The sequence below is a fragment of the Grampus griseus genome, assembly GCF_964374135.1.
Source record: "Grampus griseus genome assembly, chromosome: 16".
NCBI lineage: Eukaryota > Metazoa > Chordata > Mammalia > Artiodactyla > Delphinidae > Grampus > Grampus griseus.
Window position 1 is genome coordinate 45,181,244 of NC_139010.1, and position 22,051 is coordinate 45,203,294.

Sequence of the window (22,051 nt, forward strand, 5' to 3'; positions counted from 1 at the left end):
ACAGCTAACAGCTATAAAAGAAGAAATCGACAGTAACACAATAATAGTGGGGGACTTTATCACCTCACTTACACCAATGGACAGATCATCCAAAGAGAAAATAAGGAAACACAAGCTTTAAATGACACAATAGACCAGACGGATTTAATTGATATTTATAGGACAGTCCATCCAAAAACAGCACATTGCACTTTCTTCTCAAGTGTGCATGGAACATTCTCCAGAATAGATCACATCTTGGGTCACAAATCAAGCCTCTGTAAATTTTAAAAAATTGAAATCATATCAAGCATCTTTTCTGACCACAACACTATGAGATTAGAAATCAATTACAAGGAAGAAACACCGTAAAAAACACAAACGTATGGAGGCTAAAAAATATGTTACTAAATAACCAAGAGATAACTGAAGAAATTAAAGAGGAAATCAAAAAATACCTAGAGACAAATGACAATGAAAACACGATGATCCAAAACCTATGGGATGCAGCAAAAGCAGTTCTAAGAGGGAAGTTTATAGCTATACAAGCCTACCTCAAGAAACAGGAAAAATCTCAAATAAACAATCTAACATTACACCTAAAGGAACTAGAGAAAGAAGAACAAACAAAACCCAAAGTTAGCAGAAGGAAAGAAATCATAAAGATCAGAGCAGAAATAAATGAAACAGAAACAAAGAAAACAATAGCAAATATCAATAAAACTAAAAGCTGGTTCTTAGAGAAGGTAAACAAAATTGATAAACTAGTAGCCAGACTCATCAAGAAAAAGAGGGAAAGGATTCAATTCAATAAAATTAGAAATGAAAAAGGAGAGGTACAACAGACACCACAGAAATACAAAGCATCATAAGAGACTACTACAATCACCTCTACGCCAATAAAATGGACAACCTGCAAGAAAAGGACAAATTCTTAGAAAGGTATAACCTTCTAAGACTGAACGAGGGAGAAATAGAAAATACGAACAGACCAATCACAAGTCATGAAATTGAAACTGTGATTAAAAATCTTCGAACAAACAAAAATCCAGGACCAAATGATTCACAGGTGAATTCTATCAAACATTTAGAGAAGACCTAACACCTGTCCTTCTCAACTCTTCCAAAAAATTGCAGAGGAAGGAACACTCCCAAACTCATTCTATGAGGCCACCATCACCCTGATTTCAAAACCAGACAAAGATAGTACAAAAAAAGAAATTTAGAGACCAATATCACAGATGAATGTAGATGCAAAAATCCTCGACAAAATACTACCCAACAGAATCCAGCAACACATTAAAAGGATCATACACCATGATCCAGTGGGATTTATCCCAGGGACACAAGGATTCTTCAGTATACACAAATCAATGTGATACACCATATTAACAAATTGAAGAATAAAAACCATATGATCATCTCAGTAGATGCAGAAAAAGCTTTTGACAAAATTCAACACCAATTTGTAATAAAAACTCTCCAGAAAGTGGGTATAGAGGGAACCTACATCAGAATAATAAAGGCCATATATGACAATCTACAACAAACATCATTCTCAATGGAGAAAAACTGAAGGCATTTCCTCTAAGATCAGGAACAAGATAAAGATGTCCACTCTCGCCACTATTATTCAACATTGTTTTGGAAGTCCTAGCCACAGCAACAGAGAAGAAAATGAAATAAAAGGAGTAAAAATTGGAAAAGAAGAAGTAAAACTGTCACTGTTTGCAGATGACATGATACTATATGTACAGAATCTTAAGACAACACCAGAAAACTACTAGAGCTAATCAATGAATTTGGTAAAGTTGCAGGATACAAAACTAATGAACAGAAATCTCATGCATTCCTATACACTAATGATGAAAAATCTGAAAGAGAAATTAAGGATACACCCCCATTTACCACTGCAACAAAAAGAATATAATACCTACTAATAAACCTACCTAGGGAGAAAAAAGACCTGTATGCAGAAAACTATAAGACACTGATGAAAGAAATTAAAGATGATACCAACAGATGGAGAGATATACCATGTTCCTGGATTGGAAGAATCAATATTGTGAAAATGACTATACTACCCAAAGCAATGTACAGATTCAATGCAATCCCTATCAAATTACCAATGGCATTTTTTACAGAAGTAGAACCAAAAATCTTAAAATTTGTATGGAGACACAAATGACCCAAATAGCCAAAGCAGTCTTGAGGGGAAAAAAACGGAGCTGGAGGAATCAGACGCCCTGACTCCAGACTATACTACAAAGCTTTAGTAATCAAGACAATATGGTACTGGCACAAAAACAGAAATATAGATCAATGGGACAGGATAGGAAGCCCAGAGATAAACCCACACACCTATGGTCAACTGATCTATGACAAAGGATGTACAATGAAGAAAAGGCAGCCTCTTCAATAAGTAGTGCTGGGAAAACTGGACAGCTACATGTAAAAGAATGCAATTAGAACACTCCCTAACACCATACACAAAAAGAAACTCAAAATGGATTAGAGACCTAAATGTAAGACTGGACACCATAAAACTCTTAGAGGAAAACATAGGAAGAACACTCTTTGACATTGATCCACCTCCTAGAGTAATGGAAATAAAAACAAAAATAAACAAATGGGACCTAATGAAACTTCAAAGCTTTTGCACAGCAAAGGAAACCATAAACAAGACAAAAAGACAACCCTCAGAATGGAAAAAATATTTGCAAACGAATCAACAGCCTAGTGATTAATCTCCAATATATATAAACAGTTCATGCAGCTCAATATTATAAAAACAAACAACCCAATCAAAAAATGGGCAGAAGATCTAAATAGACATTTCTCCAAAGAGGACATACAGATGGCCAAGAAGCACATGAAAAGCTGCTCAACATCACTAATTATTAGAGAAATGCAAATGAAAACTACAATGAGGTATCACCTCACACCAGTTAGAATGGGCATCATCAGAAGATCTACAAACAACAAATGCTGGAAAGAGTATGGAGAAAAGGGACCCCTCTTGCACTGTTGGTGGGAATGTAAATTGAGACAGACACTATGGAGAACAGTACGGAGGTTCCTTAAAATCTAAAAATAGAATTACCATATGACCAGCAATCCCACTACTGGGCATATATCCAGAGAAAACCAAAATTCAAAAAGACACATGCACCCCAATGTTCACTGCAGCACTATTTACAATAGCCAGGTCATGGAAGCAACCTCAATACTCATCGACAGACAAATGGATAAAGAAGTTGTGGTACATATATATAGAAGGGAATATTACTCAGCCATATAAAGGAACGAAATTGGGTCATTTGTAGGGACATGTATGAATCTAGAGACCGTCATACAGAGTGAAGTAAGTCAGAAAGAGAAAAACAAATATCACATATTAATGCATATATGTGGAACCTAGAAAACTGGTACAGATGAAACGGTTTGCATGGCAGAAATTGAGACACAGAGGCAGAGAACAAACGTATGGACACCAAGGTGGGGGGGAAGCAGCGGCAGTGGGGTTGGTGGTGTGATGAATTGGGAGATTGGGATTGACATGTATACACTGATGTGTATACAATGGATGACTAATAAGCACCTGCTGTATAAAAATATAAAATTCAAAAGAAAAAAAATAGAAGAAACCCTAGAGTTGAAGAATGCAATGATTGAACTGAAGATATTCAATAAAGAGCTTCAATAGTAGACTCAACCATGCAGAAGAAAGAATTAATAAACTGGAAGACAGTTTATTTGGAATCATTCAGTCAGAGGAGAACAAGAACAACAAAAACTGGATATTAAAAAGAGTTAGGAAATCCTAAGTGAATTATGGAGTACCCTTAAAAGAAACAGTCTAGGGCTTCCCTGGTGGTGCAGTGGTTGAGTCTGCCTGCCGATGCAGGGGACATGGGTTCATGCCCTGGTCTGGGAAGATCCCACATGCCACGGAGCAGCTTAGCCCGTGAGCCATGGCTGCTGAGCCTGCGTGTCCGGAGCCTGTGCTCCGCAACGGGAGAGGCTACAACAGTGAGAGGCCTGCGTACCGCAAAAAAAAAAAAAACAATCTATGCATTATTGGAGTCCCCAGAAGGAGGAAAGGGAGAAGGTAGCACAAAACTTATTTTAAAAAGTTAGGGCTGAGAATGTTCCAAATCTAGGGGAGATTTATATATTGATGTTCAAGAAGTTAATAAATCACCCCCAAAATTTCAACCCAAAACAATTTTTCAAAAGACACATTATAATAAAACCACCTAAAATCAAAGACAAAGAGAATTTTAAAAACAGAAAAAGAAAATTTCTCACATATAGGGGAAACCCCTTAAGACTATAGATGGATTTATCAGCAGAAAACGTATAGGACAGGACAGAGTGGGATGATATATTCACAGTGCTTAAAGAAAAAACATGCTAACCAATAATACTTACATGACAAAGTTGTCTTTCAGAAATGAAGGAGAGACCATTACACCTACTTTACAAGAAATGCTAAAAGGAATTATTTGAACTGATACAAAAGGATAAATAATAATAAAACATAAATATTTTAAAACATGAGGTAAAGGTAAATATATAGTCAACTTCAGATTATTCTAATGCTGTAATATGGTGGTTTGATAATCACTTAACTCTAGTATAAACATTAAAGGACAAAAGTATTAAAAATAACTATAGCTACAATAATTAGTTAATGGATACACAATACAAAAATTTAAATTGTGACACAAAAAATGTAAAATTGTGGGGGTGAGAGAGTAAACGTGTAGAGTGTATGCAATTGAAGGTAAATTGTTATCATCTTAAAATAGACTGCTATATTTATAAGATGCTTTCTGTAAGCCCCATGATAACTGAAAAGTAAAAACTTTCAGCAGATACACAAAAGGCAAAGAGAAGGGAAGCAAAACACATCATTAGAGAAAATCAATAAATCACAAGATAGGCAGCAAAGAGGAAAAAAGGAGCAAGGGAACTACAAAGCAGCCAAAAAACAATAAATGAGATAGAATTAGTAAGTCCTTACCCATCAATATTTACTGTAAATCTAAATGGACTAAATTATCAAATCAGAAAGCACAGAGTGGCTGAGTGATTTAAAAAGCAAGACCCAACTATATACTACCTACAAAAGACTCACTTCAGCTTTAAGGACATATAGAAGCTCAAAATGAAGGCATTTCCATACAAATGGAAACCAAAAGAGATCACGAGTAGCTATGAGGGCATGAATAGCTATACTTATGTTGAACAAAGTTGACTTTAAGTAGAAAACTCTAACAAGAAACAAAAGAAATCATTATATAATAAAAAGGGGGGCAATTCAAAAGGAAGATATAAAAATCCTAAATATATATGTACCCAACATCAGAGTACCTAAATATATTCGTCAAATACTAGCAGATCTGAAGTGAGAAATAGATAACAATACAATAATAGTAGAGGACCATAGTGCTCCACTTTCAACAATGAATATCTCATCCAACCAAAATATTAATAAGGAAACACTGAATTTTTGAATTATACATTACACTAAATGGCCCTAATACAAACATACAGTACATTCCACTTAACAGCAGCAGCATACACAATTTTTCAAGTGCACACAGAACATTCTCCAGGGTAGATTATTCATTAAATCACAAAACAAATGTTAGCAAATGTAAGAAGCTGAAGTCATACCAAGTATCTTTTCTGACCACAATGTTATAAAACAAGAAATCAGTAATAGGAGGAAACTGGAAAAATCACAGATGTGTGGAAATTAAAACAACACTTGCCAGAACATCAATGGATCAGAACATCAAAGAATAAGTCAAAAGAGAAATTTTAAAAAGTATCTTGAAGTGAATGAAAATGGGAACACAATATATCAAAACGTATGGGATGCAGTAAAAGCAATGCAACAGTGAAGGCTATAGCAATTAATTAATTATTAATTAATTAATTTTTAAAAGCCTACATTAAGAAAAAAGAAAGATCACAAATAAACAACCTAACTGTACATTTCAAGGGACTAGAAGAAGCCCAAAATTAACAGAAAGAGGGAAGTAACAAAGATCAGAGCAGAAATAGATGACACAGAGAACAGGAAAAAACAATAGAAAAGATCAATGCAACTAAGAGCTATCTTTTTTTTAAATCTAACAAAATTGACAAACATTTTACTAGACTAAGAAAGAAGAGAGAGGATTCAAATAAATATATCAAATAAAAGAGGACACATTACTACTGACACTACAGAAATACAAAGGATCATAGGCAGTTACTCTGAACAATTATACACCAAGAAATTGGATAACCTAGAAGAAGCAGATAAATTCCTAGCAATGCAATCTACTAAGACTGCATCATGAAGAAACAGGAAATTTGAACATATCAATAATGAGTAAGGAAACTGAACCAGTCACCAAAACATCCCAACAAAGAAAAGCCCAGGACTAACCAGATGGTTTCACCGAATTCTATCAAATATTTAGGAAGAATTAATGTCAGTCCTTCTCAAACTCTTCCAAAAAAATTGAAGAGGAAGAATCACTGCCAAACTCATTATATGAGGGCATCATTATTCTGTTACCAAAGCCAGAAAAGTACACTACACAAGAAGAAAACTACAGACCAATATCCTTGGTGAGTACAGAGGCAAAAATTCTCAAGAAAATGCTAGCAAACTAAAATCAGCAGCAAATTAAAAGGATCATACATCACCATCGAGTGGGATTTATTCCTGGGATGCAGCATGGTTCAACATATGCAAATTATGAGATGGAGATGACCTAAGTGTCCATTGACAGATTAATGAAGAAAATGTAATATATGTACAAAATGGAATATTATTCAGCCATAAAAATGAAGTAAATCTTGCTTGTTGCAAAACCATGATAGACTTTGAGGGCATTATGCTAAGTGAAATAAGTCAGAGTAAGTCAAATACATATCTTCTCACTTATATGTGGAATCTAAAAAAGCTGAACTCATAGAAACTTATGGTTGCCAGTGGCTGGTGGATGGGGAAAATGGACAGATGTTGGCCAAAGGGTACAATATTCCAGCTCTAAGATGAATAAATTCTGAGGATTTAATGTACAACACAGTGACTATAATTAACAATATTATATCAATATTATATACTTGAAAGTTGTTAAGAGAGTAGACCTCAAACGTTATCACCTCACACAAAAATGGGTAATTATATGAGAGTATGGAGGTGTTAAATAAACTTATTGTGGTAATCACTTTACAATATATACATGTATCAAGTCATCACACTGTATACCTTAAACTTACATATATGTCAATAATATCTTAATAAAACCAGAAGAGGTAGGAAAACAGATGTGATGTTTACGTGGATATGGTCTTTAATATTATGAGTAATAAAATGCTTTAAATTTTTTCCTTATAATTCAGTCCATAGAGTTTGCTTTTTTATGGACAGTTTAGATAATCATAAGTGGATTGTAGCAAACAACTTGATTTAAAGAGGCAAAGCAGACTGTACACAAAGAATTATTAAAAATCTTTGTTTGGGACTTCCCTGGTGGCGCAGTGGTTGAGAGACCGCCTGCCGATGCAGGGAATGTGGGTTCGTGCCCCGGTCCGGGAGGATCCCACATGCCGCAGAGCGGCTGGGCCCGTGAGCCATGGCCGCTGGGCCTGAGCGTCTGGAGCCTGTGCTCCGCAACAGGAGAGGCCACAATGGTGAGAGGCCCGCGTACCACAAAAAAAAAAAAAAAAAAAATCTTTGTATGAAGAATGCAGTTTTAAACAGTGATGTTGATGCTGCAGCTTTTAGCTTTTGACCTCGTTGAGCATCTTAGTAAGAATCGTGATTCAGAATTTCCTCTGAGCTACCTCATTAAGAGTAATTAGAAAATACTTGCAAATGAATCAACTGACAAAGGATTAATATCCAAAATTTACAAGCAGCTCATGCAGCTCAATATCAAAACAACAAACAATCCACTCCAAAAATGGTCAGAAGACCTAAATAGACATTTCTCCAAAGAAGATATACAGATTGCCAACAAACACATGAAAGAATGCTCAACGTCATTAATCATTAGAGAAATGCAAATCAAAACTACAATGAGGTATCACCTCACACTGGTCAGAACGGCCATCATCAAAAAATCTACAATCAATAAATGCTGGAGGGGGTGTGGAGAAAAGGGAACCCTTTGGAATGCACTGTTGGTGGGAATGTAAATTGATACAGCCACTATGGAGAACAGTATGAAGGTTCCTTAAAAAACTAAAAATAGAACTACCACACAACCCAGCAATCCCACTACTGGGCATATACCCTGAGAAAACCATAATTCAAAAAGAGTCATGTACCACAATGTTCATTGCAGCTCCATTTACAATAGCCAGGACATGGAAGCAACCTAAGTGTCCACTGACAGATGAATGGATAAAGAAGATGTGGCACATATATACAATGGAATATTACTCAGCCATAAAAAGAAACGAAATTGAGTTATTTGTAGTGAGGTGGATGGACCTAGAGTCTGTCATACAGAGTGAAGTCAGTCAGAAAGAGAAAAATAAATACTGTATGCTAACACATATATATGGAATCTAAAAAGAAAAAAAATGGTTATGAAGAACCTAGGGGCAGGACAGGAATAAAGATGCAGACCTACTAGGGAATGGACTTGAGGACACAGGGAGGGGGAAGGGTAAGCTGGGACAAAGTGAGAGAGTGGCATGGACATATATACACTACCAAATGTAAAATCGATGGCTACTGGGAAGCAGGAGCATAGCACAGGGAGATCAGCTCAGTGCTTTGTGACCACCTAGAGGGGTGGGATAGGGAGGGTGGGAGAGAAGGAGACGCAAGAGGGAAGAAATATGGGGATATATGTATATGTATAGCTGATTCACTTTGTTATAAAGCAGAAACTAACACACCATTGTAAAGCAATTATAGTCCAATTAAGATATTAAAAAAAAGAGTAATTAGAAAATAAATTAGCTTTCAGAAATATGAATGTAAATTCTTTAACTGCTTTTCAAAAAGTATTTTTTTTGTATAATTTTGTTTTCCTCATTGACATAAATCTTTATCCCTTTCTTTTTCCTTTATATGTTAATTGTAAAACATAAAGACAAATTAGATAATATGGTTAAAAAAGCTAATGCAAAAAGCCTTTTAGGAAGATTTTTAGAGTAACAGAAAGCAAGATCTTGCAAAGAGATTTTAGGAGTACAAAATCCACTTTACATTAGATTACCAAAACAGATTTTTTATTTTAGTTATAAGCATTCCTGTGATAATTTTAGAAAGATCTTTTGCTTGATTCAGCTATAACTATGTATTCTTAGCAATCTGTGGCCATATAATTAAATGTATTGCTGCTATTCCAGTACATTAAATGCACAACAAAAATGCTAACATATATGAAGCCTATTTTGTTCTGCTAATAAAATATGGTTTTCCTTTGACTGTTGAAGAATTTAAGAAACTACTACTTAATTAAAAATATGTAAAAGTCACTGCTTTTAAAATGTAGAGATATACAAATTTTGTATGTGATTAGCTCATTTGTTTAGAATTTACCTAACAATAACTTATAAAGCACTTCCATATGCCAATCACTATTCCATACAATAATTTCAGTTTTACAACTAATGCAACTGAGCTACAGAGAGTTTAAGTCACTTTCAAAGATCTTAAAAGCTAACAAGTGCTAAAATGTGGCTAGTACTGAACCTAGACAGTCTGTTTCCCAAGGCTATGTCCATAACCACAATACCATGCTGCTGCTTCTGATGTCAGCGGTGACATAAATACCTTGGACTAAGAACTATTTCATCCATGTCAAATTCCTCAAACGTAGTTATGATCCTGTGACAGAAGTTTATATGAGTAAGGAAAAACTGTCGCTATCAATGGAAAGAAAACTCAAAGAGCTTCTAACTCATGCAGTGTGAATTAAGTAAGAACATTACACTTGGGTACAAATACTAACATATTTGACAATGCATTACATGAAATTATAAAATAATGAATTATAGTAATATTCCCAGTGAACAAAAATAATTTTAAAAGTATTACTTGAGGGCTTCCCTGGTGGCGCAGTGGTTGAGAGTCCCCCTGCCGATGCAGGGGACACGGGTTTGTGCCCCGGTCCAGGAAGATCCCACATGCCGCGGAGCGGCTGGGCGCGTGAGCCATGGCCGCTGAGCCTGCGCGTCCGGAGCCTGTGCTCCGCAACAGGAGAGACCACAGCAGTGAGAGGCCCGCGTACCGCAAAAAAAAAAAAAAAAAGTATTACTTGATCTTCTGATCAGACTTCTTACAATTCAGTTCCTTTTCTGCCTTCTTCCTGCAGCCCTTTACTTATCTTTCTATTACTTAGATCCATTAATTTCTTAAGAATGAGAATGGGTTTCTCTCACCAAATGCCAACCATGTAAAAATCTTAAATCTTATTGTTGTTGATAGACCAATTAGAATATGAAATAAATAGTAACTTCTGAAAAAAATGTAGAGATTGAGGGAGCCATGGCCTCTATGTAAATCGTCCTAATGAAAGCAGTGACATAGAACAATAATCATTAATGACTTCAGTGGGCATAACTAGACCATATTGTTGGAACATCGTAATCAAATTATATAATCCAATTAATGATGACACTAAGGCATCATAAAATACACCTTCCTTCATCCATGGTAATATTTGAAATCTATTAATGCTAATATCTTATTCTTGAATTGAAAATGACTTACTTGTAATGTCCTTTAGCTTACTCAGTTCATTTTGCTTTTTCAGTTATGGTCTGTTTGTTGACTGCAGTTTTACAACTTATAGTTCGATTGATCTTATAAATTTCAAGGTCAAACTCCTTTTCTTTTGAATGAGAGAGTCAAAATGTAAAACAAGAGTTTTTGTATTAAGATTTCACTCCTGTGTGTATTTTCCTGGAAATGAATATTCCAAAGATCAACAGAAAAATATAAGAATAGTCTCTCTGCTACTGCTTGTGACAAGCAAATTGAAAATAAAATGTTTGTGCAGCCAGAAATTTTGAGAGCGCAATACTCCTTTGAATGAGAGGCCAAATTGCTTTGAACTAAGTGACTGATCCAGAGGGAGACGGAGAGGGGAGAGGGGAGAGAAAATGTGTGTGTGTGTGTGTGTGTGTGTGTGTGTGTAGGAAAATGAAAGCTTCTAGATAAGAAACACCAGATGACTTTGAATATCCAAAGTGATAATAGAGGAATGTTGAAAAGAGTAGAGTTTTCAGAGTATCTGTGACTCTTTCATGATCTTTCTGCTTGATCATTTGGACACCAATGCATTTCCAGACTATTATGGGACCAGTGGGTCATTGTGAGCACATTATTTTCTAAAATGGTCTTGCAATCCTTATTGGAGGACTCATGGAGTTCGAGGATTCTATTTGCCTCCAGTAAGTTCATTCCAGGATAGTGGTTCTAGGTTGATATCTGGAACAAGAATTCCAATTTTTCTGTCCATACAGACCATCAGTAACATGTCATGTGGCTGCTTTTATTCTTAATGAGAATGCACTTCACAACCACATATGTAATAAGATCAGCCCTCACTGAAAATTTAGGGAAATCCAAGGGATTCTCTGCCACCTTTTGGTCAAAGGGAAAAAATTAGGAACGATTTTCCAAATACCTTCCTTAAAACAAATTAAGGTGCATCTATTCTGCCTGTACATTTTGCCATGCAAAATGAAGTTATCATAGATTATCTCATTTATACTTGTAATAAATCTATGAAGTAGTTATACTTACTATTACACCTATTTACCTAAACTGAGGTATAAGAAGTTAATAATCTACTTAATTTACACAGCTATTAAAAGCCAAGGTTAGGATGTAAAACTTGGTTTTCTGACTCCAAAGCACATGTTCTTAAGCTCTATGCTGTATTAGGAATCAATTCCTTTAACACTTTAAACACTCCCCAAAAGATTTGAAATGATGAATAATAATGATTTAATTGGTTATTTGTTTTATTGCTTTACCATGGCGGAAGATGTTCCCTAGTTCAACAAATATATTGAATGAGTATAGTATGTCAAATACTCTGCTAAGTGCTAGAATAATTCACTGATACTCATAGGGAGCTGGTAAGGAAATGGCCGAGTAAAAGTTCTAAAAGACTGACACAGAAGTATTTGTGATCTTTGATATCATGAGAGCTTTGATATATGAGGTTTTTGAGTTTTATTTCTTTAAGATGCAATTTGATAAAACCATGAAGGAACTTGGAATGCATGCTTGCCATTAATAGGATATTGGAGTAAGTTTGCTCCATAATAGTTCTTCAGTTCAGTCAACTGGATGATCAGAGTGTAGAATTCTAATAGAAATTATAGATAATTGGAAACAAGTGAAAAATTTCTCCTTCTCTTTTCATTACTCCTCTTTATAATTCTGAGCTCTCTGTGATCTTTCATAACTAATCCCTCAAAATCCTGAATTCCTACAAAACTGCCTCTTTCTTTACTTAAATAGTAGCTTTTTCCTCATAGGGAAGGAAAAATTTTTCTTCTACATTTCTAGGTTCTTGACTGAGAGCTCCCTGTAATAGAACAATTAACAGGGGAAAAACAAATTTAATTATGTACAAAAATATGAGACTCAAACACAACCTGGCAATTGAGGCTTAAATACCATCCTGAGCTAAGGAAAGGGATAAGTGGTCTGAGTCTTCAAAGGGAAAGAGAGAGTTCACAGGAAGATGAGAAAAGGAAATGTTCAGTAAACAAATGTTTGCCCTGCATGCAGATACTTCTCTCAAATGAAAAAATTATCTCTAGTAATAGCTCTCTTCCTGGTACAGGCCCCCTTTCTAAATTCTTTTAGGCTGTTAAAAAGGAGGAGGAAAAAAAGAAGGGTTTTGCTGAGTCTGCTGGGTCTTTATTGCCTTCAGCTCCACATGCCAAAGTGACATATTTTCAGGTGGCATGTGGTGCTACCCTTCGCATTTCTGCTGAGGTCGTATCAGTGGTCCTGTCTTTTAATAACTAATTTGTTACACATGCTTTCCCCATTATTTTTATATGAAAATGACATTTCAAACGTTAAAAAGAAAAAAGATTAAGTTATAGAGGACTTTTTAAAAATTGTTGCAAATTTGGTCAAGGCTCTTCATGTTTGCATTCAAGAAATAGTTGCTGACACCTATGTGGCAGGAACTTTGCCCTGGGAACACAACTCTGAGGAACAGAAACAAGATCTAGATTATCACTGCGTTTTCTGTCAGTGAGGAGTCAGATATTCATAACGTGATATTAGAAGGCAGAATTAACTGAGTATATATCAGGGAACCTGGGGATTGGAAATGATTTCTTTGGAAAAGTGAAGCACAGGTTAAAATCTAAAGAATATATAAGTGAATGATGGGTTGAGTGCGAAGATTAGAAATAAGAAATAATGCAATCTGGAAAGATCTTTAGGTATCTCAGGACAAAAGATAGCATGATTAAAGAAAAGAAAAGAAAAACCTGTCTGGAATGCAGAGAGCAAGTGAGAACATGGAAATAAACGAGACTGGAGAGGAAGGAGAAGGCGGTATCATGCAGGACTTTGTAGGCCATATATTTTGGTTTTCATTCTAAAATCATACTATAGAGTTGTAGACCATGAAAGTTTTGTTGTAACATAAAAGCAATAGTACATCATTAACTGGTAAGCATGTTTTAATTTGTAAAAGATCACTGTGGTTAAAGATAGAAAATTAAAAGAGTTAATTGCCTGTAGGGTCCACAGTTAGGAAAACCTGTTAGACTAGGTAAGAGATTGGATTAGTGTAGTGACATCAGATTGAAAGCTGTAGGTGGATATAAGAAGTTTTTCTGTAGTAATGAAAGTCAAGATTTATTGAGGGATTCAACATAGAAAAGCAAAGGTGATGGGCAGGCTCAAAGGTGACCCCCTGGTGTCTGGTTTATGCAACTTGGCACAAAATTGTGCTATTCACTGAAATAGTACATACTGGAAGAGGCCAGGTATGGTCTGGGGGTAGCAACTAGAATCCATTTTGGAGTGTTACATTTAAGGCACCTTTGAAATTGCAAGTACAGATGTTTGTCTGAGCAGCAGGACCCAGACTCAGAGGAGAGGTCTAGGCAGGAACTATGCTAGTCATTGGACATATTTATGGCAATTGCCATGTTAATATAAGAAAAAAGTCAATATATTTGAAATTTTATTAAAAAGACATTGTTTGGGGCTTCCCTGGTGGCGCAGTGGTTAAGAGTCCGCCTGCCAGTGCAGGGGACACGGGTTCCAGCCCTGGTCTGGGAAGATCCCACAGGCTGTGGAGCAACTAAGCCCATGTGCCATAACTACTGAGCCTGCGCTCTAGAGCCCACAAGGCACAACTACTGAGCCCACATGCCACAACTACTGAAGCCCACGTGCCTAGAGCCTGAGCTCCGAAACAAGCAAAGTCACCACAATGAGAAGTCCACACACTGCAACGAAGAGTAGCCCCCACTCGCTGCAACTAGAGAAACCCCGTGCGTAGCAACGAAGAACAAAAGCAGCCAAAAATAAATAAATAAAATAATTTTTTAAAAAAAGACATTGGAAGTTTTGAGAATAGGCTAAGGTGGAAATAGGGTCTACCTGGCTGTTCTCTCTTCCTAGTAAGGAATGAACATATATGGACAATTCTGGATATTCCCTTTGTAGAGTAACATGATCTTAAGCTTCAGGTCATAATAAGAAGAGCATATCACAGGTTCATTTCATTTGAAACCAGTCCTTCCATATCTTGCTAATACATTTTTAGGTTTTAAATCTGACTTGTTGCATGAAATTTAAAAATACACAGAAAAAATATACGGCTTATTTTTAGCTTGATGACAAATTTGTGGAAATAAATCACACTGGGCATTCAGCTGTTTGTATTCATATCCTGCATTTTACAACAAATTGGATATGGGAATCAGGTAGGGGTCTGAGTGGTTAGGAGTCTGAGGCAGGAAAAACAATGAATTTGTGATTTAACCTGGACAGTCAAGGGTGAAATTAAATAGATTACAGAAGTTTGTTTCCAAGGCACAGGCATCATCAGCTAACCTGTCTTTCCTTGGCAGACAGATAATCCATAGACCGTAGAGAGCAGGATCACCCAGCCCCCAAATTGCTTTCTAGTTTTCACTTTGATCTCCATTTGCATATTTAGCATACATAATACATCCTGGTTACTCCATCCAAAATTACTTTTTTTCAAGACAGTTCTGAATATACTTGTCATTAAAAATATTTTTGTGCATTTCAAAACTAATTATACTTTCATGAACACATCATTCCAAAGCAAACACTTAGCCTGTTGTGAACACTGTTATTAATAGATTACTTTTATGTATCTGACTAACCTCTCTTCATTAGGGTTTGGGTCAAAATTATTTAATCATTTTTGTTTTGATTCAGAATAAAGAAAGTTTATTGGTTGGGCATGAAAAATATCTTATTGTGGGGTTTTGGAAGCTGCTAAAAGAATAAAGCTGAGTGAAAGTCATCTAAAGGGGTCTGACTGGGAGGAACTGTAGCTGCACCTGTATTCCTGGGCTGTTTCTGTCGGCCAGGACGTAATGAGAACAGTGGCTTCTGAGCAGCACTCATGGAGGGATATTCAATGAGCGACTGCAGCTGGGCTGACTGCAGTTCAGAAAAATTCAACAAGCATTCTTTCAGGATCAACTCTAGTCTGATTCTGAGGTTACTTAGATATATAAATGTGACACAGACTTGGTCTGAAGGAGCTTTTATGAGAAGAAAATACTAATATATTTTTTATGAAGTAATTTTTCCAGTGGAATACAGTGTATATTGAAGGAATGCAGAGAAGAGGCATTTAATCTAGACAACAAGGAAGATTTTCTAGAAGATGTGATGCCTTGCCAGGTTCTTGAAAGAGAAATAGAAGTTAACCAGGGGTAGAAGATGAGGAAAGGCCTTTTGGCAGATGGCACAGCAAACATAAATTTGGTTTGTTATGGCTAAAGAATGAACTGAGAATGGGAAGGGTAAGGGAGGGAGGGAGGGCTGGAATATGGGGAGTCGTACTTGACTTAGATGTGTAGAAAAATCTACCCATAAATCTAATAGTAACCAAATGGTGAGAGGTTTTTGTACATGTATGCCTAGCTTTCTCCTTCTTTCCTTTCCCTTTATCCTGCCTGCCTATAAAGTTATTGATTAAATATCTATCCCTCTATCAATATTCACATGCAGATTCACCACACTTTTTCTCTACTTTGCAGCTATGAGGATCTTAACTAAGGCAGTGACCTCATAGATAAATATTATATATATATATATATTATATGGAGGGAGGGAGGGAGAGAGAAAGAGAAGGAGAGTGAGGAGAGAGAAAATAGTATTGAAAGGTAACTACTATTTGAAATACAAACAGAAGGCATGTTGGTAATCCAATAATTGCATCTTGTAAGAACTGGTCATGTTTCCTTTATTCTTTCCACAGATTGCCTCTGCCTTCTTGTGTATCCCATTTCCACTCCCAGCAGGCATTCTCTGTATTTTAACCGTTTGTGTTGTTAATGAATTTATTAAAGAATTGACTCACATAGACCACACTGTGCCATACCTATGTGGCTGTTTATGAGTCTTTCTTTTATCTGATCACTCAGATCCATGAAGAAAGAAGTTGTTGGTTTTTAATTCCCATGTTCAGCACGTAGTAAGTTATCTACAAATTTGACTGAATAATTTTTGAATGCATAGATGAATAAAAAACTAGATGAACAAAGTATTATGAGAACATGGAAGTAAAAGATAAATTCTGACTGGGGAAATAGACAAGTTTTCATGGAATAGGTGAAATCTAGTTCTACCAAGAGAAGCAGAGACTTGCCAGGCAGGAGTAGAGGCAGAAATGAATTTAGGTGACAAAACTTCCTTAATAATGCAAGATACATTCTAGCAAGAGTAAGGGCTCTGATGTGACTGAAGGGCACAGTGCTTAATTCTAAGTAAACAATGTTAAGACCATGACACCCTTTGAATGATACTCGAAGACAATTTTCTTCACTCCAAAGGAAACTTAAGTTCTTTGTGCAGAGAAGTACCATTATTTTACCTTTGATTTGGGTGCATAAAATAATTCTCGTTTAGTTAATAAATGAATGCAGAATGAGAACAAAGCTTCTAGGAGATCAGTGAGGAAACCACTGCAAGAGTAGATGTGACAAATAGTGAGGAGCTGTGCTATGTCAGGGGGTATAGGAAGGAGAGAATGAAGTGTAATGAGATATTTTAGATCTAAAAATGCTGTGACCTGAAACTCCATGAATACTGACCAGGATGAAGAGAGAAAAACTGGAGATTTCTGATATTTTAAGCTTCATATGGGAGAGCACATATCTTACAATATAGAACAATGCTCGCCAAAGTCTTTTTTATTCATGCCCATGTACATAATAGCAGAATTTTAATAAATAGTAAACCTTGAAATCATCTTCCAAATAGCACACGTACTTGGATGGCTTTAAGCCAATTTATGTTGCAGTCACAGGACTGTGCCATGTACATTTAACTGTGTGACACAGCCCTATCAGGCTGACCGAGTACCTCCTGGGAGAGTGCTTTATGTCTCAGAAGTGTACTTTTGACATCTTCCAGGCAAAACCTTCACATTTTAATTATCATGGATGTTATAGCTCATGATACTATTTATGCTCATTATCATGAGATACTTCGGTATTAGCATTGTTTGAAATAACAAATTGATCACTACTGATTGACAGGCACAATTCTTAAGGTTTGTTCAACACAGGGATAATAGACAATTCATAAGTAATTTTATTCACCTTTTCATAGGACACATCGGTGTACTGTATGTTATGTTCGAGTTGATCTATAATTTTTAAGATGTTAATGACATACATTATCGAGTAAACTTGTTATTACTGTTAGAATTACAAAAATCTAAGGATTTTATATACTTCATTTCCAGAAATCATTAGGTGATGTATCTGTTATTGTATAATGCTATTTATGTCTTTAAATCCTCGCTAAATATATACATGTATTCTTTCTTCCTTTCTTTCATTTTTCTGATCTGCTCCCATTGATGACTCTATACTTTTGACTCCAGACTGGCAATATGAGGGTAAGATGACAAAAATAAAATCTCAAACAACCTCATGAACATTGCTTGTCTGTCTTTGTTTTATTCTCTTTAGAACATTATTAAAGATCTATTCACTCTTTTTAATTAGACCCTTTATTACAATTAAAGTCCAATTATGTTTGTTTCTGTTGTGATGCCTTAATGACAATTTATCCTTGTTAATCATCCCTTTATGTTGTTTTTATGGGTTAAATTACCATCCCATTATCTCTGTCCTGAAGGACCTCTGCTCTCCAGTAGTCTCTGCTGGTGTTTTCCAGCAAGATTTGAACAGTTTCATGGTATGCAAAGTGTCTTTGTTACGATGTGGTAAGGAATCTATATAGCTCTTATGAGAATTTTTTAAAAATAAAAAACTGTTAAAAGAAATGATGCATATTAATTTGATTGCAGGATTTTTCTTTTTAAATATCAATATACATCTCAATGAATTTACTCTCAGGGTGAATGCTCCTGCAGTAGCTACTTCTTACTTTGTCTTGTTTTCTCTTTAGATTGCAAACTAGCTAGGGGGGGACCACCAGCCACCATAGTTGCCATTGATGAAGAGAGTCGGAATGGTGAGTAAGCTATGTGTTTTAAAAGTGACTTAATCTAAGAGGGATTTCTCATTTCAAGCCTAGATTTGATATGTGTGGAAGTACTAAATGAAAGCTTCAAAGCAAATCCACTGACAGTTCCTCTTTAATTTCTTCCCTGTGTGAGTTTAAATTAGGACACTAACTGGAAATACTTTATTTGGATTACATTATGAGAGACTTAATGAATAGAAATGTTTAGTTTTGATTGCAGAGAAGTCATCTGATTCACAATCCAGTCTAAGAATGCATCTAGATACCGGCTAGAACTTTTCTTTGTCAATAGGTAGAGTTGACTATCACACATACTGTTACCTAGTGTATTTCTCCAAAACAAATGGACCACAGGGTAAGCTCTGCACTGCTAATTTAAATTTGCTACAATCTGGTAAGGATTAAGATCCATAATCTATTAGACATGGTGATTTAAGAATAGTTACTAGGGGGACTTCCCTGGTGGACCAGTGGTTAAGACTTTGCCTTCCAATGCAGGGGGTGCGGGTTTGATCCCTGGTCACAGAGCTAAGATCTCACATGCCTCGTGGCCAAAAAAGCCCAAAAAACATAAAACAGAAGCAATATTGTAAGAAATTCAATAAGGACTTTTAAAATGGTCCACATCAAAAAATTAAAATCTTAAAAAAAGAATAGTTACTAGGAAAACAAAGTGCTTGGGAACAGAAAACTGACAAAAGGTGCAGAGCAGAGGAGGAAATCTGAATTTTCACTCAGTCTATCTGCCATAATTAACAACTTATTCCTAATTTATATTATAATCTTCAAAAATTTAATTTTCCTTTACAAAAAATTAGCACTTTTGTTCCCCAACACTCTCCTAGTGTCTAAACTTTACAGATATTTAGAGATTCTCCTCCTCTATTAGGTAACAGTAAAGTGGAAATCCCTTGAGTCTTGGTTTCTATTTCAAACTATTCTAAATATGAGAATGTTCTGTGGCTCATTTTGTCTACTAATTCTGTAAAAGACTTTCCACTGGGTTTGATTTGTACTTTCTGTCTAGGCTCAACACTGTTTTTCCAGATTGATGTCTTTTTAAAAAAGAATGTCAAGTGGTTTATTGGAAAGTGACTTTTCCCGGAAATTCAACCTACGTGTATTTTGAAAATTTCTATAGTACACATAATACCTGTGTTGGTTCACTTTATTATGTATCAGTATTTATTATGCTTTACTAGAAACATTTCTTTTACTTCTTAGAAGAATTGGCATAAATTTTTATTCTTGAACATCTTTCACTTCCTTTGGAATCAGCCAAAAATGTCCATAACACTGCTGGCCTTTGTTTAAACAAATTTAAGTGTCTATACTAAATTATAGAAATATTATAAAAATTACACAGGTTTATTTTTAAAAAGTCCCTATTGAGCTTGAAAGTATATGAAGATAATGAGTTATTAGGATGCATTTAAATAAATTAGAAATAAGTCCTATATGTATCTGCAGAAAAGAAAAAATATATATATAAAAATAATTATACCAGAAAAATTTCATCTCACATGTAAGATTATGGTTTATCGTTAACTACTTTCCTGTCAACAAATTTGTTTTCTAAATGTCCTACAATAAAAAGTTTGCTTTTTAACCAGAGACAAAAAATAAATGTGATCGAAAACCAATCTATATTTTCTCATTGTTCACCTATTCCCTTGAACATATAAGCTGAGCTGAACTAAAGCATTTAATTTTACTAAATAGTTGTTTTAACATGTAATTCTATACAGAGCTTATTTTGCCAACCAGATAATTATAGCCACAGTAATGATATTTTACCTTTCCTTGTGTTGATGAGATCTCACTTTTTAAAGGAGCTCAGGAAGTCTACAAAGATGTTGTCATAGCAGTTCTGCATGATGGCATGTAGTGAAAGTTCAATATTTATATTTTAGAAGAAGGTGACATGCTGTAGTTGCTGTGCTCTTTAATTGGCATATTTTGTAGAAACTGCCAACTACTCAGAATGCTGCCAAAGTTATTCGAGTGTCAACATAAAGAGTATAAACACCAATCTAGAGATTAAAGGTTTGACATTTCTCTTTCACATTAAATTTCTAAAAATATGGTGATCAAATGAACCTCTGCCAGATATTACAATGTAGTGTGCAATCATTCTTGCCTTGAAAGTCTAAAGGAAACAATCCATGATAGTGTTTTCATATTTTTCTTTAGGCAATCTAAGAAACTTCCCAATAGGACAGTTAATTCTAGTCTGGCTCTTAAACTCTTGGTTTCTTTTTTCTTGCATCTTTTTAATTGGTAGTAACAAAACATGTGGGTATCCTATTTTACCAGAAAAATAAGCACCTATTTGTAAATGTTCTGGGGCTTCTTAAAAGTAAGGCACAGCAAATCCTTTATTAAGCCAAACTAGTAAGTTTGGGTGTCAACTTGCTTTGGCTTACCTTATTGATGTCTACAGCTGAACAATCTCCATTTCCAAATACATCCTCTACTATACTACTATAGTATAGCTTTTAAATAACTCGGGTATTATTTTTTAACTCGGGTATTTTAAAATATATACTTTATTTTCTTATATAAGTCACTAAGGTACATTCATAGAATGTCCGTTATTTGTCACATGCATCTGCATATTTCAAGATTTTTATACTCTGTGGGATGGAAATATTTCCTTTTTATGAATATATATGCGAAATTAATTTGCACATCAGTATAAGTTTTAAAGAATTAAAAATTTAACAGGTAGAGCTCCATAAACTTCTTTCTCACCCTGGGACCTGTTAGATTGTTCCTCTCCTTGGTCCTTGTCCTCAGTAGTATATTGATAACAGATTCATTATATCACCCTCGATCTGAACCAGGAGTTTATTTTCATCACAACTACCAGAAAATCAAGCTTATGTGGTAAGAACACAAAATCAACCCATTAAGAGAATCACATTGGTTCCTGACCACCACCAGAAAGCTCTAGAACTAGTATGTAGAAAATGTTTAATGAGTATTTGCATTTAGAGAGGAGAATGTGTACCAAGAAACAGACTTAGATTATTTTAAAATATCTAAAATTTTTTGCCAGAAAAGCTTATGTATACACAAAACCTGCACATGAACATTTATAGCAGCTTAATTCATAATTGCCCAAACTTGGAAGCAAGCAAGATGTCTTTAGTAAGTGAATAGATAAATAAACTATGTACATCCAGATAAATACAGACTAAAAACAAATGAGCTATCAAGCCATGAAAAGACACGCAGGAGACTTAGGTGCATTTTACTAAGTGAAAGAAGCCAAGCCGAAGGAGACATGTACTGTACGATTTCAACTATGGCATTCCGGAAAAGATAAAAATATGGGAA

The 22,051-nt window shown here is 35.3% G+C and overlaps 1 protein-coding gene across 7 annotated transcripts in view; it reads left to right on the forward strand.

Moving 5' to 3' along the window:
* Positions 1–22,051, forward strand: part of PCDH15 (protocadherin related 15) — a gene marked incomplete at both ends in the record, with an annotated part of 696,762 nt that overhangs the window by 107,115 nt on the left and 567,596 nt on the right. For 5 of the 7 annotated variants that reach the window (XM_082673497.1, XM_082673498.1, XM_082673499.1 and 2 more), the window contains one exon: positions 18,632–18,697. In XM_082673497.1, the coding sequence (XP_082529623.1) occupies positions 18,632–18,697 (66 nt within the window). Of the gene's footprint in view, positions 1–18,101; positions 18,117–18,631; positions 18,698–22,051 lie in introns of all 7 variants that reach the window. The other 2 variants (XM_082673500.1, XM_082673496.1) reach the window with 1 other exon arrangement.